The sequence below is a fragment of the Xiphophorus hellerii genome, unplaced genomic scaffold (genome assembly GCF_003331165.1).
Source record: "Xiphophorus hellerii strain 12219 unplaced genomic scaffold, Xiphophorus_hellerii-4.1 PGA_scaffold_66__1_contigs__length_299863, whole genome shotgun sequence".
Classification (NCBI taxonomy): domain Eukaryota; kingdom Metazoa; phylum Chordata; class Actinopteri; order Cyprinodontiformes; family Poeciliidae; genus Xiphophorus; species Xiphophorus hellerii.
In genome coordinates, this window is record NW_022587641.1 from 1 (window position 1) to 25,925 (window position 25,925).

At 44.4% G+C, this 25,925-nt stretch overlaps 1 protein-coding gene across 3 annotated transcripts in view; it reads left to right on the forward strand.

Moving 5' to 3' along the window:
• Nucleotides 1-6: 6 nt before the first annotated feature.
• The window catches only part of ttc3 (tetratricopeptide repeat domain 3), a 28,674-nt gene continuing 2,755 nt past the window's right edge, over nucleotides 7-25,925 (forward strand). The window contains exons 1-27 of one of the 3 annotated variants that reach the window (XM_032557372.1): nucleotides 7-363; nucleotides 1,022-1,070; nucleotides 1,596-1,659; nucleotides 1,738-1,896; nucleotides 4,288-4,368; nucleotides 5,751-5,860; nucleotides 6,253-6,379; nucleotides 6,450-6,572; nucleotides 6,645-6,746; nucleotides 6,819-6,911; nucleotides 6,984-7,048; nucleotides 10,475-10,611; nucleotides 11,453-11,773; nucleotides 12,640-12,915; nucleotides 12,997-13,037; nucleotides 14,537-14,584; nucleotides 14,660-14,739; nucleotides 14,825-14,965; nucleotides 15,868-16,417; nucleotides 16,492-16,560; nucleotides 17,237-17,383; nucleotides 17,476-17,615; nucleotides 18,688-18,756; nucleotides 18,829-18,925; nucleotides 18,999-19,102; nucleotides 21,814-21,898; nucleotides 21,982-22,065. In XM_032557372.1, coding sequence (XP_032413263.1) covers nucleotides 1,648-1,659; nucleotides 1,738-1,896; nucleotides 4,288-4,368; nucleotides 5,751-5,860; nucleotides 6,253-6,379; nucleotides 6,450-6,572; nucleotides 6,645-6,746; nucleotides 6,819-6,911; nucleotides 6,984-7,048; nucleotides 10,475-10,611; nucleotides 11,453-11,773; nucleotides 12,640-12,915; nucleotides 12,997-13,037; nucleotides 14,537-14,584; nucleotides 14,660-14,739; nucleotides 14,825-14,965; nucleotides 15,868-16,417; nucleotides 16,492-16,560; nucleotides 17,237-17,383; nucleotides 17,476-17,615; nucleotides 18,688-18,756; nucleotides 18,829-18,925; nucleotides 18,999-19,102; nucleotides 21,814-21,898; nucleotides 21,982-22,065 — 3,261 coding nt within the window. In that variant the 5' untranslated portion in view covers nucleotides 7-363; nucleotides 1,022-1,070; nucleotides 1,596-1,647. Of the gene's footprint in view, nucleotides 364-1,021; nucleotides 1,071-1,595; nucleotides 1,660-1,737; nucleotides 1,897-4,287; nucleotides 4,369-5,750; nucleotides 5,861-6,252; nucleotides 6,380-6,449; nucleotides 6,573-6,644; nucleotides 6,747-6,818; nucleotides 6,912-6,983; nucleotides 7,049-7,658; nucleotides 7,744-10,474; nucleotides 10,612-11,452; nucleotides 11,774-12,639; nucleotides 12,916-12,996; nucleotides 13,038-14,536; nucleotides 14,585-14,659; nucleotides 14,740-14,824; nucleotides 14,966-15,867; nucleotides 16,418-16,491; nucleotides 16,561-17,236; nucleotides 17,384-17,475; nucleotides 17,616-18,687; nucleotides 18,757-18,828; nucleotides 18,926-18,998; nucleotides 19,103-21,813; nucleotides 21,899-21,981; nucleotides 22,066-25,925 lie in introns of those variants that run through there. The other 2 variants (XM_032557373.1, XM_032557374.1) reach the window with 2 other exon arrangements.

A 25,925-nucleotide genomic window follows, 5' to 3' on the forward strand; every position in this document is an offset into this window, starting at 1 on the left:
CAGGAAGACGATTTTCACCCTAAACTGATTGAGTTTTCGTCTTTACTGTCCAGGAGTTTAGCGCCGCCGCTGATGTTCAAAGGTTCGATTCAAAGTTTGCAGCAGACGCCCTCAAGCATTCAGCTGGCGAACGCTGAGTTTTGAACTTTTCTTTTGGGATAAAGACTTTGTGAATATTTAAGCTAGATTTAAAAATGTGAAATAAACGGAGGTTGTTTTGAGTCTGTTTGTGTTTGTTCTCAGTTTTAGTCAGGACTGCAGAGTGTTTGTGTTTTTTGGTTGTTTTTTTTATCTGGCTGTAATTCATGTTGATCATTAATTCGTGTTTTTAGGTCATCGAGACAAAAAAGGACAAAAAGACAGGTTAGTTTGTTTTCCAGTTTAAATAATTTGGTGGTTGAGTTTATTTCATGTTATTAAATATTTACGTTAATACTAAAGATCCAGCTGTTTAATTTAAAACCCAAGAACAGAAAGTTTGATATTTCCTCTTTTGGGCTCCAACAGGGGAATTGAATCAATCAGAGGAAATTACTAATCAATTGTCTGAACTCTGATGGAAACCCAGAATTCTGCTTTTCAGAACATGTAATGTTCTGAAAAGCCCAAATAAAAATCATTTTAATGCAGAAAGCTCATCCTGATGCTGAATGCATGGAGGTTCCAAACACCCGGCTCCCTCCTCCCCAGTGGCCGTCGGCGGCGACTGTCGGCGGTCTCTCCTTGATTTGGGCCAAAAATACTTTCATCATCCAAACGACTGAATGTCTGAACTAAATTAGAAATGAAAATTTTTCTGACCCAAAATGAATTCAAACCGGCTGTTGCCTTGGCAACCATTTTCCTAAGAACTTGAAAATAAACAGGAAGGAATGTTCTCAGTAAGCAGCTCTGTGATTGGTCGCCAGCGTTCTCGTCCTGGTTGCCTGGCGACCAAACGAACCCGAGGGAACACGGGGTGGGTTTTACGTGTCGTATGTTTTAATGACTGTCAGTGTTTTAATCTCTTGTATCTCTGAAGCGCCGTCCGACCCGGAGGGACGACTCAAAGACCCTAAAACGTCCAGAAGGTCAGTGAGGTCACGCGCCGTCCGTTTGATTTGCTCATCAGAGTCTTTAGTGAAAGTCTTTGTAAAGATGGTTCCTTCCCTTTAAACACAGGATTATGTCTGAGAGCAAAACCAGCTTCTTTCTTTGACTAGACCATATGTAATTATCCTGTTGTGTCCTGGTGTGCCCTGCTGTGTCCTGTGGTGCCCTGGTGTGTCCTGTGGTACCCTGTTGTGTAATGTGGTACTCTGTTGTGTCCTGGTGTGTCCTGTGGTACTCTGTTGTGTCCTGGTGTGTCCTGTGGTGCCCTGTTGTGTCCTGGTGTGTCCTGTTGTGTCCTGTGGTGTCCTGTTGTGCCCTGGTGTGTCATGTGGTGCCCTGCTGTGTCCTGTGGTACCCTGTTGTGTCCCGGTGTGTCCTGTGGTGCCCTGTTGTGTCCCGGTGTGTCCTGTGGTGCCCTGTTGTGTCCTGCTGTGTCCTGTTGTGTCCTGGTGTGTCCTGTGGTACCGACGGTCTGTGAAACTCTGTCTCTGCTCTGTCTGCAGTGAGCGCGACGACCTCAGCGGCTCTAAGATCAAGTCAAAGAGCCAAAGCGAAATGCAGAAAGCGGTGAGTCTTTCCTCCTGTCGGCTCCTTTCATCATCCTGGGTTTCTCTGTCTCTGACCCGCTCCGTTTGGGTTCATCAGAACCAGAACCAGAAGATGGCCGACAGCAAAGCAGATTTATGTAAGGAGCTGCGGTTTCTGGTGCAGGAGGCTCACAGCGCGCTGTCGGACCTGCGCAGCCGCAACGCAGAGCAGGCCTTCAGCCAGGCGCTGGGGCTGCTGGAGGCTGCCCCGCCCAAGGTAAGAGACTTCAGAATGTCTGGTAACGCGTAGTTTATCTGTACGGGAACTAGTCGATTCTTTACTCTGCAATGACTTTTTTTGGGGGTCCGGTCCAATAGTCACAATCATCTGATAAAACAGATTTTTCCAAGAAAATGAAAGTGAGCTAGGTGAGTTCCTCAGACAACTCAAGTTGTATAAAAATGTAAATAATTTACCAAAGAGAAACTGAAACTTCCAGCAAAGGCTACCGGAATAGGGGTGTTGTGCGGTGGCGCAGTGGCTAGCGCGGCGCCGCACAGAGAGACTGTAGACCGGGTATCTGGAGTTCGACTCCCGTCCTCGGTTCGCTGGGCCCAGGCTTCTCTCCCCTCTCTGGCCCCTTCCTGTCGAATTGCTGTCAAATAAAGGCAACTAGTGCTGAAAAAATTGTTAATAATAGAATAGAAGTACTTTATTCATCCCAGCAGGGAAATTACTTCGCAGTTACAGCATAGAGACAAGACACAATAACAACTACTACTGAGTAGTAGTTGTAGATAAAATAAAATATAATATATAAAATGCTATAAATTGTAAAAACATGAAATGCTGCCAACATAAAAAGCAACCTAGAGCAGTCCTTGCAAAGATTCAAAAAAATGCAGATATGTATATGTAAATATATGTACAGCAAGTGTGCCACAGTGCAGTTGTGCAAAATTGGACTGATTAGTGCAGAACAATGATTTAGCTTTTATTGTACAGTGAGATGGCCTGTGGCAGGAAGGATTTCCTGTATCTGTCCCTACGACAGCGGAGCTGGAGCAGCCTATGTGAGAAGGTGCTCCGCTGTCTGTCCACTATGTGGTGGAGAGGGTGCTGTTTATTGTCCATAATAGACAGAACCTTCTTCAGTGTCCTCCTCTCCACCACAGTTTCCAGGGACTCCAGCCTTAGTCCCAGTACAGAGCCAGCTTTCCTGATGATTTTGTCCAGTCTATTAGAGTCGCTGGCTCTGATGCTGCTTCCCCAACACACAGCAGCAAAGAAGATGGCGCCGGCAACAACACTGTGATAAAAGGTCTCCAACATCTTGCTGCACACATTAAAGGATCTCAGCTTCCTTAAAAAATAGAGTCTGCTCATCCCCTTCTTGCACACAGCGTCAGTATTAGATGCCCAGTCCAGTCTGTTGCCGATTACAACTCCCAGGTATTTGTAATCCTCCACCTCCTCCACCACTTCCCCTTTGACCTTTAGTGGCCGTGAAGATGTCTTCTGAAGGAGAGGTGGTGTGCAGGAGAATGCCGGTAGGTGGGTTGAACAACTTGGGGCAGTGTGGATGTGTGGGGGGCTGGTGGTGGTAGGGGAGTAGCAGGAGGTGAGCTAAACCTGTTGAAAAACTGGTTGAACTGGTTTGCTCTATCCAGGCTCCCAGATGTCTGTGTGTCCTTCCCCTTCAACCCAGTGATGTTCTTCATTCCTTTCCACACATCTCTCCCACTGTTCTGCTCGAGTTTGGACTCAAGCTTCCTCCTGTAGTTGTCCTTGCATGTCCTCAGTGTCTCTCTGAGTTCACGCTGGACTCTCCTCTGCTCCTCCTTATCTCCAGACCTGAAAGCCATCTTCTTTTTGTTTAAAAGTGCCTTCAGGTCACTGGTAATCCAGGGTTTGTTGTTGGAGAAGCAGCGCACGGTCCGGGCTGGCATGACAGTGTCCTCACAGAATCTGATGTAGTCCGTGATGCAGTCAGACATGTTGTCGATGTCCTCCCCATGAGGCCCACAGAGCACATCCCAGTCTGTCGACCCAAAGCAGTCCTGCAGTGCCTCAGCTGCCTCCTGTGTCCACCTCCTCACCGTCCTGATGCTCACAGGCTGCCTACTCACTCGAGGGACATACTTGGGAGTCATCCTTACCAAGATGTGGTCCGACCTGCCAAGGGGGGGCAGGGCTGTGGCGCTGTATGCTAATAAAAGACTATCAGAGTAATGTGGGACAACGCGTCATGATGTCAGACTTTTTTATCCATCCAACTGATCTGCGTCAGCCTGCTATTGAAGCTTCTAGTAAATACTTATAAAAAACTGTCTAACATCTGGAAACAAAGTCCAATCTTCACTCTGAGGTCCTGATGGAGGCGATCTCTGCCGCCTGCATGTCGGTTCAGAGAGACGCTGCCGATCCGCGGAGCGTCCCGCTGCTCGTCGGGCGGAGGAGCAGCGGGACGCAGCGCTGGATTCAACTGTAACCAAACTGGATCCGGTCATGATTAGTTTGGTTTGATGTTCTGCTGTGGTCAGTGAGATAATTTGACTGATACGTTTTTTGAACCTGTTCACTCCAGTTAATTAGTTGACGATTATTTGAATTATTGATTAATCTGTTTCAGTGACTACTTGATGCGTCTGAATGTTTGTTTCTCAGAAACTGGGACTTTCCTCTCTGGATGTTCTGCTGCTGCTGTTCGGTCGAGCGTCGGCCTTGATAGAAATCGGACAGCCGGAGGTGAGTCGCCCAGAAGAACGCGGTTTGGATCATATTTCATTAAAATGTCTTTAAATTATCCTAAATTAAAAACAGCCAACCTGACAAAACACATAGACGTGGAAAAAAAAGCCGTCCAGAAAATGATCAGCTTGTGTTGAATTAAGCAGCCAGACATTAATGCCTGACTAGAACCAGTCTGGCAACACGAAGTAGACAAAAACAGCTTGGAAACACGATCAGCGAAGTCCATCAGGCTGCAACGGCTTACAGTGATTTTCTGATTATTAAACGGTTTATAAACACACAATTTATCACCATAAATGTCCTAGTTGTTTTTTCAGAAACATCCAATTCAGAAATGTTAAATTTCATCGTAACTCGTATCATCCAAGCATCTCCAAAGAGTCGTGCTGCAGTAGCAGTCAGTGCAGGGAATCTGAAGCGGCCTCTGACTGTAGAGTGTTGCTTCTTTAAACTAGGGATGTTCCGATACCGATCATCCATGAGGCCGATCTCTGCCCATCACCTGGATTGGCTGTTAATTTTTTGCTTTACGTATAAATGATACTAAATTATCTGGCAATAAATTGACCTAATTTAGATATAACATACATATTTTACCACATATCTAAAATCAGTTTCAGTTCCCTGCTGCAGCTCAGCTGCTGCTCGCTGTGACAGTTCACCGTCTGGAGGTTCAGCGGCTCCGTCTGAAATATCACCTCCAGTAGCGGCGGTCCAACAGCGGGAGCAGAACCGGCGTCTCGCTCCGCAGCTCAAGACTTGAATTATTGTTCATCTTTCTGACCGTGTTGGAAGCTGCGCTGCTCTACCTGCTGTCTGGATCCGGACGTCTTTGGTTCCTGCGTTGAGCCTCCATGCAGCCAAATCAATCGAGTGTTTGGTTTTTAAATATCATATTAGATTCGTTGTGTTTCGCCCCCGAGGTCATTTCCTGCCGCAACACGCAAACGTCCCGGTTCACTCAGAGCGTTAAAGTTCCTCACTACAGGACTTGATGCTGCGCAGCGAGAAGGCAGGAAGAGAGCAGCTGCAGGCTGAGAAGGAGATGCAGGTGATCGGCAACTAGAGACTCTGATCGATCACCGATCACACACTTACACGGAAATCGGCCGATTATGATCGGCAGCCGATCGATCGATCGGCACACCTCTAGTTTGAAGGTTTTCCGTCTTCACAGCATCGAGAACCAGAGGGAATAAACATCCGATCAGAGCGACGGCAGCCTCAGCGCCGCAACAACATAACCCTTAAAATTTAAACCTCTGAGGAAATGTTTTCTCTCAATCCCAGATTTTTTGGTCTGTCAGCTCCTATTTTCTGTCATTTCTGTTCTGTTGTGGGTTTATGAACCGTTTTCTTGATGATTGTTGCTGCAGGAACTAGCAGAAGCAGAGAAACTCCTGGAGAGGATGAAATCGTTTGAAGAGCGAACGTTCCAGTGTCTGGTTTATTACACCATCGGCAGAGTGTTTCTACGAGAAAACCGGTACGTTTGTTGTACAAAATTGACCTTTTGCACATTTTTGGTCCTAAATTTTAGTTTCTGTTTCAAAAAAGACACCCAGCTGATTTCTGGCAATAAGTTACTATTTCTATCAAAACGTTTTCTGAATTGCATTTGACCGGCACAACCCTGTTGCCTAGCAACCCCGCTGGTTTTCCTGCTGTACAATGGCTGCTGGAAAAAGACAAAAGTTTAGTTGTTGACTTGCTGCTTTCTGGCTGGTTGTGCAGGCAGCTCCACTAACTGAAATCTGATTTTCTGAGAATGATTTGGTGTAATAAACGTGGTGATCAGGTTTTGTCTAGGCCCTAGCAGGAAGTGTCTTCCGTATCCTCGTTTCTTGCTCTCCAGCTGTTGCTCTTCGTGTTTTGCAGGTTTAAAGTTGCCGTGCAGCAATTTTCAGATTCGCTGCAGATGGTGAAGAATCAAATTACCCCAGGTAAACTCACCTGGCCGTTAACCAAAGAGATTGTTAAAGAAACCCAAGCAGACAGTTTCAAGGTTGGTGCATCCTGATTGATCTGGAATGTGTAGCGGTGAGGAAAGTCCTGAATCATCCTGTCTGTTTCAGGAGATGCTTGAGAAATCGATAGAGTTGTGTAGATTTCCCCCCGCCCCTGACGCCGTCTGTCGTCTTGAAAAATGTCTTTGCCCTCTAAAAGCTGAGATCTATTTCACTGACCCAGATTTTAAGGTAAGCAGCTTCTCATTTCTGTGGTTGGAAGCGAAACGCGTTGAGTTTTGAACGAGAAGCTTGTCGTTTTAGGGCTACATTCAGATATGCTGCTGTCAGAGCTGCAAGGTTGAATTTCACATCAGCTGCTGGAAGAGCCTAAAGTCTACCGAGTTCAGGGAAAAGAATGAAAAGGTTTGCATTTCATTCCTCTTTCCTGCAGATTTGAGTCCCTGACATGCAGATAAATGCTTTTTTGTGTTGCAGGATGTCCTGAATGAGGCGTGTTTGACTCCCGACTGTCTGGGTAAAATCTGCTCTATACGAATCTTCGGTCCTACGGGTTTGGTGAAATGTAAGGTGAGAAAACGTCCAGAGGAGCGTCGCTGCGAACGGCGGGTCAGCGCTGACTGCTTTGCTTTGTGCTTTCAGTTTGAAACGACGATCACGAAACCGGAGTTGCCGAAGAAACCTCGAGTTAATCAGAAAGCCACCAGGTGAGTTCTCCTCAGAAAACTGGAGAAATTATTAAAAATGGCCCTAATACTTTCTTACAAAGAAGATACTTTGAATTTTGTTCCATCAACATTTTTAATGAAATGCTTTAAAACCTGTTGCCGGCGGTTATTGTGTAGTGAGAATTAGTTTTGGAGCTTAATTACTGCTGAATATTTCTGTCATCAGGGTATTAATAGTATAAATTGTAGGCCTGAAGCGATTAATTAGATTAATCAATTAATCGATAGTTGAAATCAATTAATTTAGAAATCGATTAATCATTAACTGGAGTAAACAGACTCAAAAATTATGCGGAAATTTAGTTTTTAGGAGAAATGAAAACCTTCAAACTAGAGGTGTGCCGATCGATCGATCGGCTGCCGATCATAATCGGCCGATTTCCGTGTAAGTGTGTGATCGGTGATCGATCAGAGTCTCTAGTTGCCGATCACCTGCATCTCCTTCTCAGCCTGCAGCTGCTCTCCTCCTGCCTTCTCGCTGCGCAGCATCAAGTCCTGTAGTGAGGAACTTTAACGCTCTGAGTGAACCGGGACGTTTGCGTGTTGCGGCAGGAAATGACCTCGGGGGCGAAACACAACGAATCTAATATGATATTTAAAAACCAAACACTCGATTGATTTGGCTGCATGGAGGCTCAACGCAGGAACCAAAGACGTCCGGATCCAGACAGCAGGTAGAGCAGCGCAGCTTCCAACACGGTCAGAAAGATGAACAATAATTCAAGTCTTGAGCTGCGGAGCGAGACGCCGGTTCTGCTCCCGCTGTTGGACCGCCGCTACTGGAGGTGATATTTCAGACGGAGCCGCTGAACCTCCAGACGGTGAACTGTCACAGCGAGCAGCAGCTGAGCTGCAGCAGGGAACTGAAACTGATTTTAGATATGTGGTAACACTTTCACTGTCCTAGCATGAGACAGATAATCTCTGAAAATAATTGATCTCCTCTGCCTCGTCTCTGTGTTCTGGAGAATTACTCGCTCAGTCAGAAGCAACCAATCAGAGCCAGCATCACTCAGCTAGCCAATCAGAGCCAGCATCACTCAGCTAGCCAATCAGAGCCAGCATCACTCAGCTAGCCATGCACAGGAAGTTTTAATTTAATAACTCAGGATTGTTTATTTTGATGAAACCTGCATTTAACTTTGAATGTTTCTTTTTTTTACTTGACATTATTTGATATATTCAATGATTGGTGATTGGCTGTGAAGTGGGAAAAAGTCTAAGACCCAAAAGTCAAAGGTAGAGAACAAAACAGCTTTAATTCAGCTGCAGGTGGTGAGCAACAGTCAGAGAGGCTCTGACTGCAGCACACAGGATGTTAGATTTTATACACATCTTGTCACAAACCATAGGTGGAGCAAACAATTCCAAGAAGCTTAAAGGATAAACGCATCTAAGAAAAGAACATCTGGTTTCTGTCAACTAGGTGAAAAGGCAGAACATTGTGACAGTTTCCAACAGCAACCCATTCTGTGCACATCAGCACTAAATTAATTATAAGAACTTTGATCGTGAATTTGTTTCCTCGAGTCCAGGGGTCAAAAAGTTAAACCACAGGGTGTGAAAACTATTTGTTTCTAGGTTTCTGACGTGGAGAGAAGAGCTGCAGATGCAACAATCGCTTCTGCAGGCAGGATGAGCTAAACTCTGTGGTTTAGTTCAGACTGCAAGGCTGATTTCCGTTCCTAGCTAAGATGTGCAGCTTCAACAGAAAAACATCTTTGACTTACACAAGTTAGATACATGAATATACACTGCCTGGCCAAAAAAAAAGTCGCCACCTGGATTTAACTAAGCAAATAGGTACAAGCCTCCTATTGGATAAGTACTGCATAGGCCATTATCTTTCAGCTGGCAACAAGTTATTTAACCCCAGCTGATGCAATGAGTAACTCCTCATTTCTTAAACAACCATGGCAAAAGACACATCCTGTGGTCGTGGAAAAGACGTTAGTCTGTTTAAGAAGGGTCAAATCATTGGCATGCATCAAGCAGAGAAAACATCTAAGGAGATTGCAGAAACTACTAGAATTGGGTTAAGAACTGTCCAACGCATCATTAAAAACTGGAAGGATGGTGGGGAACCATCGTCTTCCAGGAAGAAATGTGGTCGGAAAAAAATCCTGAATGATGGTGATCGGCGATTACTTAAACGTTTGGTCAAATCAAATGGAAGAAAAACAACAGCAGAACTCAGGAGTATGTTTAATTGTGAACGCAAAAGCATTTCCACACGCACAATGCGAAGGGAACTCAAGGGGTTGGGATTGAACAGCTGTGTAGCCGTAAGAAAACCTCTAATCAGAAGGCTAACCAGAAAAAAAGGCTTCAGTTTGCTAGGGAGCATAAAGATTGGACTCTGGAGGAATGGAAGAGGGTCATGTGGTCTGATGAGTCCAGATTTACCCTGTTCCAGAGTGATGGGCGCATCAGGGTAAGAAGAGAGGCAGGTGAAGTGATGCACCCATCATGCCTAGTGCCTACTGTACAAGCCTGTGGGGGCAGTGCTATGATCTGGGGTTGCTGCAGTTGGTCAGGTCTAGGTTCAGCAACATTGTGTGCCCAAAGAATGAGGTCAGCTGACTACCTGAATATACTGAATGACCAGGTTATTCCATCAATGGATTTTGTCTTCCCAAATGGAACGGGCATATTCCAAGATGACAATGCCAGGATTCATGGGGCTCACATTGTGAAAGAGTGGTTCAGGGAGCATGAGACATCTTTTTCACACATGGATTGGCCACCACAGAGTCCAGACCTTAACCCCATTGAGAATCTTTGGGATGTGCTGGAGAAGGCTTTGCGCAGTGGTCAGACTCTCCCATCATCAATACAAGATCTTGGTGAAAGATTAATGCAACACTGGATGGAAATAAATCTTGTGACACTGCAGAAGCTTATTGAAACAATGCCACAGCGAATGCGGGCTGTAATCAAAGCTAAAGGCGGTCCAACAAAATATTAGAGAGTATGACCATTTTTTGGTGGCGACTTTTTTTTGACCAGGCAGTGTATTTAATGCTTTAACTGAATTAATAAACACTTTTGATTAAGTAAACACACTGAATATTTTTCCATTCCACAGGGCAATGATTGGTGATGGGAGCATCCCTAGTTTAGACACTTTAATCTGAAAATGTTTTAGTTAAAACTCATTAGACTCACTAAAACAATGCTGCATTTTAGCCAATAAAATGTTTAATTAAGATGGAATTTAATAGTTTAGTTGCATCTTTTAAAGTATTTCTAATGTTGTATAAAAGAGGAAACGGTGATTAATGACAGATCTATAGAATGTGTCCATTTTTATTCAATCGATTGATTGCTAAAGTCATTGTTAGTTGGCGCTGTGTTAAAGGGTAACTAATGAGTCTCTGTTTTTCTTCTGGTTTTTGTTGCCAGTGTGAAGAAGTTAAAGTCCAAAGAGGATCAGAAGCAGAAGAGGAAACAGTTCAAACAGACGTTTAAGGATCAGAAAACCAACAGCCATGAAATCCTGCAGAAGAAAGACGACTCGGGATCGCCGAGTCAGCAGAAAGGTCCGCTTCACTCTGAACTGTTTTCCTTCCACAGGACTTTCCAATACAAACCTCACCAAGAAGGTTTGGCCTCAGAACAAATAAAACGGACCAGACATCAGATCAGAAATATTAAATCTCATTATTGATGAAAAGTTCAGGTTCCAATAGCAAAATGGAAATTGGACCGATACCGGTGTTGATATCAGATCAATAAAACAGATATTGGAAAAAATTCTATTTAAGTATCAGTGACATGTCTGATCTATTCAGTGTAATTCTATGCTTTGAGTTCTGAGAGATATCTAGTTCCTCTGGGTTTCATCCTGAAATGGGACAAAAAAATAATGTAAAATATTTATTATTTTACATAAAATTTATTTATTCACAATTAAACTTTCTGAATGAAAGTTTAATTGTAACATTTGACCAAAACAATCAACCAGTTTCAGTTTATTTAATTTATTTTCTGTTTTTCTCCCAACGGCACCAACTCAACAAATTAAAGCTGATTTCCCATGTTTGACCAGCTGGTGGCGCTGTTGGTGAATTTAAATGAACTGGTCCAGAGGAATAAGATGATGTTTAAAACTTGAATGTTTTAAATCAACCAGCTGTCTTTCTGTATCGGACCGGAACCAGCCGACAATAAACCTCAGATATCTGAACGGAGAAGGTGGAACGACGGTCCAGTGGAACCGGCGCCGCTCTGAAATCAGCATTAAAGATTCATTCAGGCTCATACTTCTGCTGAAGCGCGGCTTCGTTTCTAATTTGGGTTTCAGTATTTGCTTTAGAACCAAACCCAGAAGAAGTTTTCCGGTTAGCCTTTTGTCAGTGTCCTGTTGTGTTTCTGTTGCAGCCTGGTTGGTGTACAGAGACCGGGTTCTGCTGCAGATCAACCAGAACCTGGACCTGCTGCGGGAGGAGCAGGGCCTGCAGGTGTCGGCGCTGGTCGGCAGCCTGCGGCCCTGGCTGGAGCTGGACTGGGCCCGGGGGAACCACCTGGCCGGCCGCCTGCTCCACTGGCAGCAGGAGCGGCTGCAGACGCTGGGCCAGGCCGTGGAGCTGCTGCTGGAGCGCAAGAACCGGGTCTGGGCCCGGGTCTTCATCCAGCAGCTCAGCGGCTGCGTGGGAATAAACGCCAAGCTGAGCAAGTGGGCGTGTCAGCTGGACGGCGCAGGTAGGACTCGGCTCGGCCTGACGGGTCACAACCAGAACCAGAGCCAGTTATTAGTTACAAAGTTGGAGCACAGCTTCAGTTGTTCCAGCTGGAAACTAGAGATCAGTCTGACCTCTCACCTCTGACCTGACCCTTGGGTTCCAGAGTGGTCCTTCTAGCAGCTGCAGAACATTTCCAGAACCAGAGACTAAAGTCTCAGATCAGAGAAACTCATCCAGGCTTTGATTCCTGCAGCAGCGTCTTCACAGGTCTGATTGACAACCCAACAGTCCAGAACGCTGCTGCTGAAGTTCTGACTAGAACCAGGAGGATAGAGACACCACCCGGTTCTACACCACCCGGCTCTACACCACCTGGCTCTATGCCACCTAGCTCTACACCACCTAGTTCTACACCACCCGGCTCTACATTCCTTCACTGAGACTTTAAACTGCTGGTAGTTTATAAATCACTAAACGGATTAAAGATCTGCTGCTGCTGCTGCTGGACCAACCTGTTCTGGTTCTGGTTCTGCTCTGCATCAGAACCAAACATGAAGAAGCAACATTCAGCTTCTATGCATCAAAGATCTGGAACAAACTGAAAACTGCTGAAACACTGAGTTCCTTTAAATCCAGTGTAGAAACCCTTAGCCTGGTTGGACTTGCTATTGATTAGTAACTGGATCATTGATCAATAATCTGGGTGTATTGATCTTCATGATGGCGTCAAATGTTTGTTTCCATGAGGGTAAATTCTAACCGTGAGGCTGAAATCTGATCAGATGAAACTGATTTCACTTCATGTCTGGATGTTTGAGTGGCTTTTTCTGTCTGGTTGCCATGTCTCTAATTGCCGTGTTTCCGATCGCCTGTGTCTGGTTGCAGGGCTGACCGCGGCGCAGACCTTCATCGAGCGGCACTCTGAGCGCCTGGAGCAGCTGGACCTGGTGGTGCTGCTGAACTTTGACCCCTTAAAACAAATGATTTTAGAGAAACTGGACACTAAACCGGATTTGTTTTGGCGCCTCGGCCTGACGGTGACGGAGTATCTAAAGCAGGCCTCGGCGCACGACGTCCGGCTTTTTATCTGGACTCTGGAGGAGCATAGACACGACTACGTTTGTTGTCACAGTATACTGGATGAATATTTTGATATGATGGGTACGTACGCCAACCTGGCAACCCACCCACCGGATTCAGTAGCGTTCCTCTTTGCTCTAAAATGTTCTGTTTGCTTTTCAGATGCTCATTGTTCTGTGTTAAAAAAGTCTGAAAATGATCATGTAAGTTCTAACACCTGATTTATACACCTGAACCTGACCGGGGTTTCATCTAGTTCCCAGGGTTTCATCTAGTTCCCCGGGGTTTCATCTAGTTCCCTGGGGTTTCATCTAGTTCCCTGGGGTTTCATCTAGCTCCCGGGGTTTCATCTAGTTCCCCGGGGTTTCATCTAGTTCCCTGGGGTTTCATCTAGTTCCCCGGGGTTTCATCTAGTTCCCAGGGTTTCATCTAGTTCCCTGGGGTTTCATCTAGTTCCCCGGGGTTTCATCTAGTTCCCAAGGTTTCATCTAGTTCCCTGGGGTTTCATCTAGTTCCCTGGGGTTTCATCTAGTTCCCAGGGTTTCATCTAGTTCCCAGGGTTTCATCTAGTTCCCTGGGGTTTCATCTAGTTCCCCGGGGTTTCATCTAGTTCCCAAGGTTTCATCTAGTTCCCTGGGGTTTCATCTAGTTCCCTGGGGTTTCATCTAGTTCCCCGGGGTTTCATCCTGAAATTGGACAAAAAATTTCAGCAACAGGCAGAATGCTAGTTCAGGTCTTAATGTTGATTTTAAAAAAGTTCTGGTTCCACTTCCAGATTATTATTAATCTACATTCACTGCGCCGTTGCCTAGCAACCCAGTTCCAGTCCCACTCATAGCAAATGATTTTCCATGTTGTTATTTAGTATTTTATTAGTTTGATTTGAGTCGAAACGTTGTCGTCTTTGAATGAATCTGTTCATTAACTCAGAAAACCACAAAATAAAGTAGAAATATTTCTAGATCTAGAAATAATAACAAAAGGATCTAAACATGTTTTAAATGTGCGACCTGCTGTGTTTGGGCTTCACTGCGACCCTCCTACCAAAATCATAAAGTATTTTGTCTGTCGGTAAAATATAAGATAAGATAAGATTTATTTGTCATTGTCATCAACAGATTACAACCAGATTGAGATTTGCTCGACTCGAGTTAAGATGCAGGTTTTGTGTATATACATAATATACAAAGATAAAGAAATAAATAGTACAAAATGAGAAATAAATAGACATCAGAAGATGGTTGCAACGCCTGGAGGTGTCGCAACAGAATTGACATTTTTAACAAAGTGGTGTCAAGAGCAGAAGTTCTTATGCCTTTGAATTTAGTGCCATGATTGCCATCGGGTAAAAACTGTTTTTTAGGCGAATATCACTGCTTTGCTCCGTCATAAAAATTCAGGTTGTCGTTTTTAGATTTTTGTCATCTTAGTTTGTCCTTGGAGCAAAAAATTAACAAACCTTTTCCTATAAATTTGGGACGTTTTAAGATGGTTTTGTTTTTCAAGCAAAACTATCAATAAAATTGTTAGTTTTTGTATTTAAAAATAAAATGTGGATAATTTATGGAGCAGCTATTCATAAAACACAAGTCTTGTTCTTCTCAGCTGCAGATCATTTTATTGTAACGGCTGCTGAAGCCTCTCACCTGGTCAGGTGGAAAGCTCCTCTAAGCTAAGCTAACTTAGTGCCGTCTCGTTCCAGATTTCTCCTACTCGAACTAAAAGTCGAGGCCGGAAAAAGAAACGAAAGGTAGATGGTCTGAAAATGTCTCTTGTTGTTGTTGATGTTATGCTAAGTCGTCTCCTGCTGCTGGTTTCCTCTCAGGGTGTTTTCGGTTTGCCTCCGACCCGAGCGCTAACGCCCAGAGACGAGTGGGACCAGGACCTTTTTGAAGAAGACTCTTTGTGAGTTCAGCTCCGTGGTTTTAACGAGCTGCTGGTCGTTTCACCATTTCCATGGCGATGCTGATGCTGAACTTCCTGTCCACAGATCGTTCCTTCACCCAGGTGACCCGTTTAGCGTTCCCAGCCACCTTAGAGAGCAGGTGGCTGATTTTGAGGACCAATACAGAACGGCCTATACAAAGTTTTTAGACAACCACCCCGACTCCACCAAAGAAAGTTTGTATGAGTAAGTCACTAGAAAACTTTAATAGCACTTTGCACACACAGCCACAGCTGTAGGCCGACAGAAATACTTTAACAGATCAAATGAAAACATTTTATGAAAATGTTCCAACATCGGGATTATTTTCATCTGAGCTTCCAGAATGTCGAATTAATCATATAATCAGATTATTAAAGAGTAAAATATGATAAATTGAACATGGAAGGTTTGGTTCGGTTCGGATCAGGTTGGGATCGGGTTCGGATCAGGTTCTGTTCGGGTTTCCATCAGTATCAGTTTCTGCTTCAGTTATTTTGATATTCAAGAAAAAAATGTCATGAAATAAACTGTTGGTCTAGTTAAAGTTAGAACCAATTATTTTCTGTCCAAAAGCTAAAACCCCAAAATGAGATTTTAGTCCATTTTAATATTTTTTTTTATATTTTAAGATTGACACCAATATTATTGCTTAATTTCTCCATATTGTCAGCAAACGGACACCAGATAACGAGAAGCGTCACAACTTATAGAAAATAAAACTTGATCAGCCACTTTTCACACCAGCTGAGAAATGGTTTGAAAACCGGCGGTGAGGCCAAACGTTTTTACACATTCACACGTTTTCTAATTTTTCTGCTAATATGAATATATTTTCACAATTAAACAAATTCTCATAGCCTGACCCTCATATTCTGTCATGCAACTCACAGAATGCACTTTTGGAAAATGTTTTTTTAAAATCCGTATCGATCAACTCTGGTTCCTTTTGAAAGGAAAAAATAAAAGCCTGTCATAATCATGAGATTTAGTCATAATTGTGACTTCCTGTTGTGCTTTAATTGATGGTTTCATGGTGTAACTGGGCTTCCTGCTGTGTTTCTGACTCTTCCTGAGTTTTTTTTGTTTTCCTCCCCGTCCTGCTGCAGGTATTTTGCCCAGATCCTGGAGGAGCACGGCCCGCTGGTGGACGAGGACCGCCTGCTGGTGGGCGAACTCGCCAACTTCCCGGCTGAGGCTCGGAGGAAGATCGCGGAGGCGGGCGGCCTGGAGAGCTTCCTGTTGGAGTCGCTGCGCTTTATTAAGATCGGGCGGCGCATCGGCCTGACCCGGCACGCCTTCGGCCCACGGCCCGCCGCCAGCCTGGACGACCTAGACGTCATCGGTGACCCACGGCTCGACAAGGCGTCGCCTGACCCGTACATGCTGGGCGACTTCTCCGACTACCTGTCTGGGTTCTGCTTCCCCGTTGCCGGAGCGCAGCCGGTCCTGCCCAACCCGTACTCCTTCTACCCGGCAGGAAGTGACGCTGCGCCCACCTGGTCAGACATCGACTGCGGCTTCATTGCCAACGGTTACGCCGAGCCTCACCTGGACGCGCTGGACGATATTTATGAGCAATTGGAAAGAGATCCGGCTCCTCAGAGGAGCGTTTTGTCCTCGGAGGCGAGTCGTTGCCGTAGCGACGCGGCAGTTCAGGTGAAGGCCGCCGCCGCCGGTCCCGCCGTATCGCAGCGAGCGTTTCACTCATGATGTTTGTTTTGCTCTGGCAGACGAGTGCGGGCGCCGTGGGCAGCGTGGCGGTGAACACAGAGCGGCACGAACGCTGGGAGGCGCAGCAGGTGAGTCACGATGATGATGATGATGATGATGATTCTCCCACCTGAGTGGTGGCTCGCTGCAGCTCCTCCAGAGCTAGTGTTGTTCCTCTCGGATGATGACCTCCGACCCCGCAGTCAGTGTCCAATCTATCAATAACATCTAACGCCAGAAACCCGTGATCAATATCCATAGATGATCCGTCTGATGGAGAATCCCTGAACCGCTCGGCATGCTGGGAGATGTAGGCAGAAACTCTTTAGCCGCTCCACCTCACAGTCAGCTAAGTTAACTGCTAGCATCAGCCAACTCACTCACTCTCTGGGTAACCTAGCAACAACGTGTTAAGTAACTGTGGTTGCCTAGCAACGTGTTGCATTATGATCCTGTCTGTCTGTTTTGGCTACAGGGTCAGAGGTCACGCTGTTCTGGTTCAACTCTAGGATCAGACATTTCCTCAGAAACTCAGAATAACTGGATTATTAATCCAGAATTGGAGATTAATCGTTATTACAGATTTATCACATTCAAAACTTCATCTAAACATTGGAGTCATCTTCACTTCCTGAACTTTAAGGATCTATAAATAAGAAATATGGCTGCCGGCCTCTTCGTCACTCCATCTAGTTTTCCTTTCAGGTTTTTCTTCGTTCTACAGAATCCGTTTGTGTTCTCTTCCTGGTTTCTGACCGTCTGCAGGGTGACATCATCAGGCAGCAGCGGAGCAACAGGAAGTTGGAGCAGCAAATACTGAAAACCCAAAACGGCAACAAAGTGGACCAGAGCGAGCAAGACGACGTCCGGCTGATGGAGAAGGAGGTGAAAGAAATCACCACGAATATCCAGGTGAGTCTGAGGAGCTGCAGCTCCTGCATGAGGAATGTTTAAATGTTTCTAATATTTCTAATATTTAAATGTTTAAATGTTTTGCTGATCAGGTGACCCATAAGGAGCTGCTGATGTTCCAGCAGAAGCTGGAGGAGGAGGTGAAGAAGGACCAGAAGGAGAAGAAATCCAACCAGGAGGAGCTGAAGGCGCTGAAGACGGAGGTGGAGCACCTGGTGGAGGAGCAGGCCAGGTGAGCCGGCTGCACTGTAAAAACACTTTGTCACAGGGTTTCCTCGCGGTAGTAAAAGGTAGTAAATTAAATGAGCTCAAATTAAGGCCAGTAAAAGGTAGTAAAAAGTAACTAAAGGTAGTAAATTTTTCATCATCCCTTAAAAATTTTTTTAATTTTCCATTGATGCTCACTTATTGTTTTAAGTTTGTTTTACTAAAATCTGTATAAAAATGATAACTACGGTTCTGGCAGGACCTGAGCTGTCACTGACCGACTCCAAGCTGCATAGTGTTGGACCCGCCTAACGTGTTGAGACTAGCCAGTCATTTTGAGCTTCGCCAGGGGAAAATATAAGTTTTCACAACTTTGACTCGATGATCCGAGATTCAAAGACTAGGAATGACCGAAAGACATTTTATAAAGTATGCAGGAAAAAATCTAAATTTGACCCGGAACGACGTGACGGAGATCAAATCAGACTGAGCGGAGCGTCCAGCTTTCATCAGCAGCGGATTCCTGCGGGTTGAGGCTCCACCGTGGAGCAGATCCTGTTTCGTTTTTTGGTGCTAAACGAATCTAAAGAATCTTGTATAAACCCTGTTTCAGCACCATAAACCAGCTTGTTTTAATGGAGACGTATTGTGAAAAAATCACATTTTGTTCATTTTTACCCTTCAATTTTAGATTTTCCTTCTTCTAAAAACAAACACTTAAACATCCAGTCATTTTTTTCCAATAAATTAATGTTTTTGGTGTCTGGAAAACAAGCCGTTAGAAAAATCTGATTGTTGAATCACACTGCGCCTTTACCTAGCAACCGCAGCTGATCTCAGGCGTTTGGTCAGCAGTTTGTATGCGCTGTACAATGGCTGCTGGAAAACACAAGAGTTTTTGTTGTTGGCTTGCTTCATTCTGGCTGATTGTGCAGGAGGCTTCACTGACGCTTTTCAAAGATTTATGATTGTGTAGTCGTTGGTCTATTTGCTAATTGTAGATTCGGTTGTCAGTTGGCGATCAGATCTTTCATCCTAAACCTGCAGCATAGCTTAAGATTTCACCAGGATCCTTCCTGACTTTTTTCTCCTTGCAGCTTTTCGAGGAGCATCAGAGAGAAGAAGAGCAGCTATGAGGCCAAACTCAACGACTTCCTGGAGCTCAGGTGAGCAGCAGCAGGAAACCAGGATTTATTAAAATCCCACCGATTCCTCACGCGATGCGTCACTTTCTGTAGCAACCAGTCGGCGGCTGAGAAGATGAGTTTGGAGGATGAGATCAGGCGCCACCAGGCTCTGCTGACCTCTGCTGGCAGGAGGTCCTACATGGCTCAGGTAACCATGGAAACCAAGGAAAGGACCAGAAACGGCAGGTCCACGCTAACGTTTATCTGCCCGTTTGCTGCAGCTGTCGGCGGCTGAAAGCAGCAGGGATCAGAGTCTGAACGTCCTGCACAGAGAGTTAGCCGATGCCAAGACGCTGCTCAGCAAGCTGGACGAGGCGGCGCACAGGTGAGGCTAACGCCAACCAGGCTACAGACGGGTGGGGCTAACGCTAACCAGGCTACAGACGGGTGGGGCTAACGCTAACCAGGCTACAGACGGGTGGGGCTTAACGCTAAATAGGCTAGAGATGGAGACAGCTTTTGTTACATTAATATTTTTAAAAATGAACTAGCAGGAGCCGCTAGCAGCGTTCTGAAATCTGCAGCTCATTCTGAGTTTATTTAGTTATTAGGTTTTTTTTTAATTGAATTTGAATTAAAACTTGGTGTGTGACTCCTTTAGAAGTCTTCCTTATTTCAAGTGCTTGAAATCCTTGAATTCTTGAAAATTCTTGTTTTCCAGATTTGGAATGTCCTTGAAAGTTCTGGATATTTAAATAAACAGTTTTGTAATAAAATTTAATGTTTGAAAGTCTAAATTTGGAAACCTTTATTTACAGTTTATTTTCTCTTTGTTTGAAATTAAATCAGAAAAAACTTTTCTTATTTTTAGGTTTTAGTTGATTCACCAGAATTATTTATGTTTGATAAAAACCAGAAAGCTTTAAACAATAAATTTTTCTGGAAGGTTGTTTACCATCTGAATTGTTTCAATATGATCAACATTTATTTACTGCATTTTTCAGACTATAAGCCGCCACTTTTTTATAGCGCGGTGCGGCTTTTCTGTGGATTTTTCTTCGACCACCAGGGGGCTCTGTAGCAGGAAGTGAATCATTGGAAGTCAAAATTGGCAAATCAAAGAAGAAAGCGCTGCTTTCATTTAGAACAAGCTCATGCTAGCAGCAGGCACGACGGAGAAATGTTTTCAAACTCATTTCCCTCTTGATGGAAACCACAGGAAGACGTCGATATGATGCAGCTTTTCAGTTGAAGGTTATCGATCTGGCAGGACAGGAGGGAAATAGAGCGGCTGCACGTGGTTGTTGTCCAATACGGGACGTGATTTATTCCGTATTGCTATAAATGTCTGATAGACACCAAAAAATGTGATATTCAGTGGCGGCCAGTGGGTTTGATATCAGACAGAATGGATCAGGAGAGGAACCTCAGAACCTAAAGAACCAGACATCAGTCTCTTCATCCCTCAGTCATTCCCTGAGACCGAAAAATAATATAAATGGTAATTTAAAGAACAAATCACACAAATAGATTAAGAAATAAATTAATATTGTGAAGAGAAACCGTTTATTTTTTCAACATTAAAAACGTTTGTTAGGATTGTGTAGGAAAAACGTTTATCTTTTATAAATAGTGTTTTGTGGTCAATATTATTTCAATCTGGAGAGACTCAGACGGAGATAAGAAGACAATTAGAAGAGTTTATTGACAAACAGGATTTAAAGTCTTTGGCGCTCGGGCCCCGGCTGGGGATAACGGTTATCGCAGCGTTAGCGATAGGCTTCAGATGAGCATCCCGATGCTGTTAGGAACGTCATCCCCCCCCCAGGGCCCGGCACTGGTGGTGGAGGTTGAAGAAGGGTGCGGGCCTCAGGACCGGGCGAGTGGAGGAGAAGGGGTGGTGGTGGGTTGAGCTCGGCTGGAGAGCGAAGGACACCATGAATGAAGGTCCTTATCAGCTGGGACTTGGTCGATGATTGGACGTGACGTGGCTTGGTCCGGCGTTGATAGGTCGACGATTGTGGGCATGGTCGCTTCAATTAACGGGTCCCGGTGGGGATAAAAGAGTCTTCCAGTTTGAATTTGCGCCTAGGCTTCATTTCACCATTTTATTAATGTGGGTTGCCAGTTTGGATCAGGTTTCCTATCAGGCTATAAGAAGTGATAGAAAACATGCTAACAGAAAGCTTCAGACCTGCAGACACAGGATAACAGAAGAGGCTCTTTGGCTCAAATATATGAAATGATGAAATATTGCCCTGTTTTTTGTTTCTTTTTTTTGAATGACCCTGTGGTCAGCAATTTATTCACATATATGTACGTTTATTGATACTTTAATTAAAGATGAGTTGTACAAGTTTATGTCATTGGGGGGTCACATGCACCTCAGAAAGTATGTAGTTGCCCCTGGCTGTATGTACGTAAGCTCAGCGTGAACGAATCCTTGGTTGGGCGTTTAGACACAAGGCTGCGTCCTTAATAGCAGATTTATCAGGATGCTGCCCTCTGCTGGGTCCTTGTGGGAAAACCGACAGCGGCTTATAGATGCACCTTTCCAGTTTTTTTTAAAACTTTGTAGATGTGGCTTATAGTGAGGTGCCTCTATAGTCCAGAAAATACGGTATTATTCCTAATATCTCAGTGACTTGTTGATCTGTGTAATTAAAATAAAGTTTGGCTTATATTTTATAAACAATGTTATTGAAATGTATGTTTTTTTAAATTGTTTTATTTATGTGTAAAAGAACATTTTAATATTTTAGTTGACTCTGGAAAACCAGGACAAACAGACATTCCCTCTGTTTTCAGCCAATCGGCACCAAGAAAAACAAGCGGTGTTCTTGGATTGGCTGCTCTGCAGACAGCAGCCAATCACGCGTCGGCTAGCGTTGCTACTTTATCTTCTCCAGCTGTGTTTTCTTTCCAATATTTTAGATTTGATCTTCGGAAAAATCTGAATTTTCCACAAATAATTTGTTGTTGCAAAGAACGAGGCGGGAATATTAAACCAGGGATTTATTTCAGGAAATATTAAACATCAGAAATGCTTATTTATTTAAAATTATTTATTTTAAATTATGTTTGTCACTTTTGCAGAACTCAGAACCAGGAGCTGGAATCGGCGAGGAATGGCTGCAAAGCTGAAGTGGAGGAAGTAGAGAAGAACATTTCCACTGCTGAGGTACCAGAACCAGAACCTCAGGCTGAAGCATTTGGCTGCATTGGGTCCAAACCGGGCCGGCCTCATTCCCTGTTTCTCTGCAGCGCCGCTTCCAGGACCTTCTGGACCAGCTGAGGGGCCGCCGGGTCGGAGACAGTGCGGCCGCTCCGATCGGACCGGTTCTGCAGGTTCTTATTGGGTCATCAGAACAATTCAGCTGCAGAGTCGGCAGTTTTACTCCTATTGTTTTAGATCAAAAAGTTCTGAATGTTTTCTGCTTTTGATAAGTGAAGCTTTTCGCTTCAGATAAATAATTTTATGTAAATTTTCTGAATGTAGCGATGAAACGTTACATTCTGTAGTTCTATATATCTATATCTATATATATGTATATATAGATAGAGATATGTAGATCTATAGAGCTACGTCATCTGGGTTTCAGATGACGTAGCTCTGACGTCACCCAGTGCAGATGGAGGGCAGGAAGTAAAAGCAGTTTGTTTATTTGTGCTGATCCAGCATCAAAAAGCCTAAAGTCTGAGTCCTTACGGTTGTTCCAGCCGTTCTAATACAGAGAAAGATAAACGTTATTTTCCTGTTTCCAAGGTAGTCGGTCACAAGGGAGTTAATTTGAAAAACTTTCAGGAAAAAGAGGAGAAAAGTGGATCAACAATCTACAGCTAAAAACAGGAGGTGTGAAAACTAACAACGCCAGTTTGCAGCGCCGAGTTTCTAACGGGTAACGATCGCATCGTTTAAATAGTATTTTCAGAAATGTTACTGGACAGTTCCTTAGAAAGACAAGCATTCATATGTAAGATATTATTTTATAACCTAGCTTGGTTGTCCTCAGAGCGCTAATGTTGTTAGCAGCTAGCTCAGGGCCGAGTCCCGGACAGAAAAGATCATGTTTATTGATGCTAAAAAAAAGCTAAATAAATGAAATGTAACCTCCCCAGCCATACAGACAGAGAGCTGTGACTGTTCCCCCACACGGTTCATGTCTGACTCCAACACGGAGGTTCTGTAGGTCGGAGCGAATCCATGACCTGCATTGGACCTGAATCCTACAACCACTCAACATTAACCTACAACTCCTGCATGAATTTGGTTTACAGAAGCTAAATAAATGATTTACCAGGAGATCCAAGCTCATAGAAATAACATGGGTTAGCTTGTTGTTAGCGGTAGCATCGTTATCATAGACTAATTACTTAAATAGCACAACTCACTACTCACCCGGCAGAAACCAGTCCACAGCCATTTAATGATTCTGTTGGTCCTAAATTTGACCCAACCTGAAACTAAATGATTTTATTCTCCAGGCTTTTGGAAACTTTCTTCTGGCTCGTCGTATAATTTGAGGTCTGCAGCTCCAGATAGTTAGTTATGTGGATCTAACTACAGGGGTTGGACAATGAAACTGAAACACCTGGTTTTAGACCACAATAACTTATTAGTATGGTGCAGGGCCTCCCAATTCGTCTTGGGAATGACATATACAAGTCCTGCACAGTGGTCAGAGGGATTTTAAGCCATTCTTCTTGCAGGATAGCGGCCAGGTCACGACGTGATGCTGGTGGAGGAAAATGTTTCCTGACTCGCTCCTCCAAAACACCCCAAAGTGGCTCAATAATATTTAGATCTGGTGACTGTGCAGGCCATGGGAGATGTTCAACTTCACTTTCATGTTCATCAAACCAATCTTTCACCAGTCTTGCTGTGTGTATTGGTGCATTGTCATCCTGATACACGGCACCTCCTTCAGGATACAATGTTTGAACCAGAATGGTTCGGTAGTCCTTGGCAGTGACGCTCCCATCTAGCACAAGTATGGGGCCAAGGGAATGCCATGATATGGCAGCCCAAACCATCACTGATCCACCCTCATGCTTCACTCTGGGCATGCAACAGTCTGGGTGGTACGCTTCTTTGGGGCTTCTCCACACTGTAACTCTCCCGGATGTGGGGAAAACAGTAAAGGTGGACTCATCAGAGAACAATACATGTTTCACATTGTCCACAGCCCAAGATTTGCGCTCCTTGCACCATTGAAACCGACGTTTGGCATTGGCACGAGTGACCAAAGGTTTGGCTATAGCAGCCCGGCCGTGTATATTGACCCTGTGGAGCTCCCGACGGACTGTTTTGGTGGAAACAGGAGAGTTGAGGTGCACATTTAATTCTGCCGTGATTTGGGCAGCCGTGGTTTTATGTTTTTTGGATACAATCCGGGTTAGCACCCGAACATCCCTTTCAGACAGCTTCCTCTTGCGTCCACAGTTAATCCTGTTGGATGTGGTTCGTCCTTCTTGGTGGTATGCTGACATTACCCTGGATACCGTGGCTCTTGATACATCACAAAGACTTGCTGTCTTGGTCACAGATGCGCCAGCAAGATGTGCACCAACAATTTGTCCTCTTTTGAACTCTGGTATGTCACCCATAATGTTGTGTGCATTGCAATATTTTGAGCAAAACTGGGCTCTTACCCTGCTAATTGGACCTTCACACTCTGCTCTTATTGGTTCAATGTGCAATTAATGAAGATTGGCCACCAGGCTGGTCCAATTTAGCCATGAAACCTCCCACACTAAAATGAGAGGTGTTTCAGTTTCATTGTCCAACCCCTGTAACTATCTGGAGGGTAAATCCTCAAGATTATAAGAGAAGTCTTTTTTACAGAGAGAATATGGATCATATCCTAAATATACGCATATTTTTTTAGATTCCTCGTCTGTTTCAGCCCATTTAGAGCGTTAGCTGCTCACTGTGGTCCATTTTGCTCTGATTTGAACCGGAGAAATCCACTTCCGGACCTCCATCTGAATTTCGCGCGTCATCCGGGTCACGTGTCTGAAACCCAGGAATTGATCTACATAGATCTATAGATCAGGAAACCTTCCTGGAACATTTCCCTGCTGTTTGAGTCTAGTCAAAGTTTATTTATGAAGCATATTTCCAGCAGCCTCAGCTGAACAAATCCCTTCACCACAAACACATCACAGGTAAATTATTGATGAAATTGAAAATAACATTAAGACAAATATAAAATTTTCAAAGATTCCAAAAGCTAATAGTTTGAATAAAACCCAAACAATATGGAGTTTTATCTCCTTATCTCTTTAGCCGAGTTTCAGCCAGAGGGAGACGATCCACAGATTCTCTGTCTGCTTTCCATCCTGGCTTTAGGGACAGACGGTAAAAACTCAGGGCTCTGGGTACCAAGGACCCAAAAACACTTAAAACTATCAATAAGACCTTAAATTTGATCCTAAAGCAGCAGGGAGCCAGTGAAGGGTTTGTAAAACCGGGGCCACAGTTTCACTCCTCCTGGTTTTGGTCAGCAGACCAGCTGCAGCATTTTGTTTGCTCTGCTCCAACCCTGAGTACAAAGAGTTAAATAATCTAAATGTGATGAATGATTGGATCAAAATCAGGCAGAGGAAGATCAGATTTGATCTTAGCAAGGATCCTCAGCTGGAAGAAACTGGCTTTGATAGCAGCGCTAACATGCTAATCAACTCTAACACAGGATCAACAATCACACCCAGATTTTTCACAAATGGACGACAGCAGGAGGACGGGGGACCGACCACACTATCACGTCCAGCAGAGGACGGCACTGACCAAACATACAATCTCAGTTTTTCTTATTTGGGTTCAGAAAATGTCTGAACATCCTGAAGACGATCCTGGAACATCGGCCCAGCAGGCTGGAGGTCATGTTGAGGCAGAAAGATCTGAACGGATCTGCAGAGCAGCAGAAAGAGACTTTGTGCTTTTTTTAAAGATGCAACCCAGAGGCGGCAGATACAAGGCGGCAACATCGACCCTGAGGAACCCCGTACTTCAGAGGACCAACGCTGCCCCAGATCTGCAGAGAAACTCCTGTTGGAAAGAACCGGAACCGGTTCAGTGCAAGCAGACAGATCTAAAGACCTGCTGATTAACTTTTTAAAGGGCAGCTGCAGTCACCAGTTTCATTCAGGTCAACATAAGTCTGCAGTTGGACAGAAGCAACTTTCTCCAAAACTTTGGATATCAA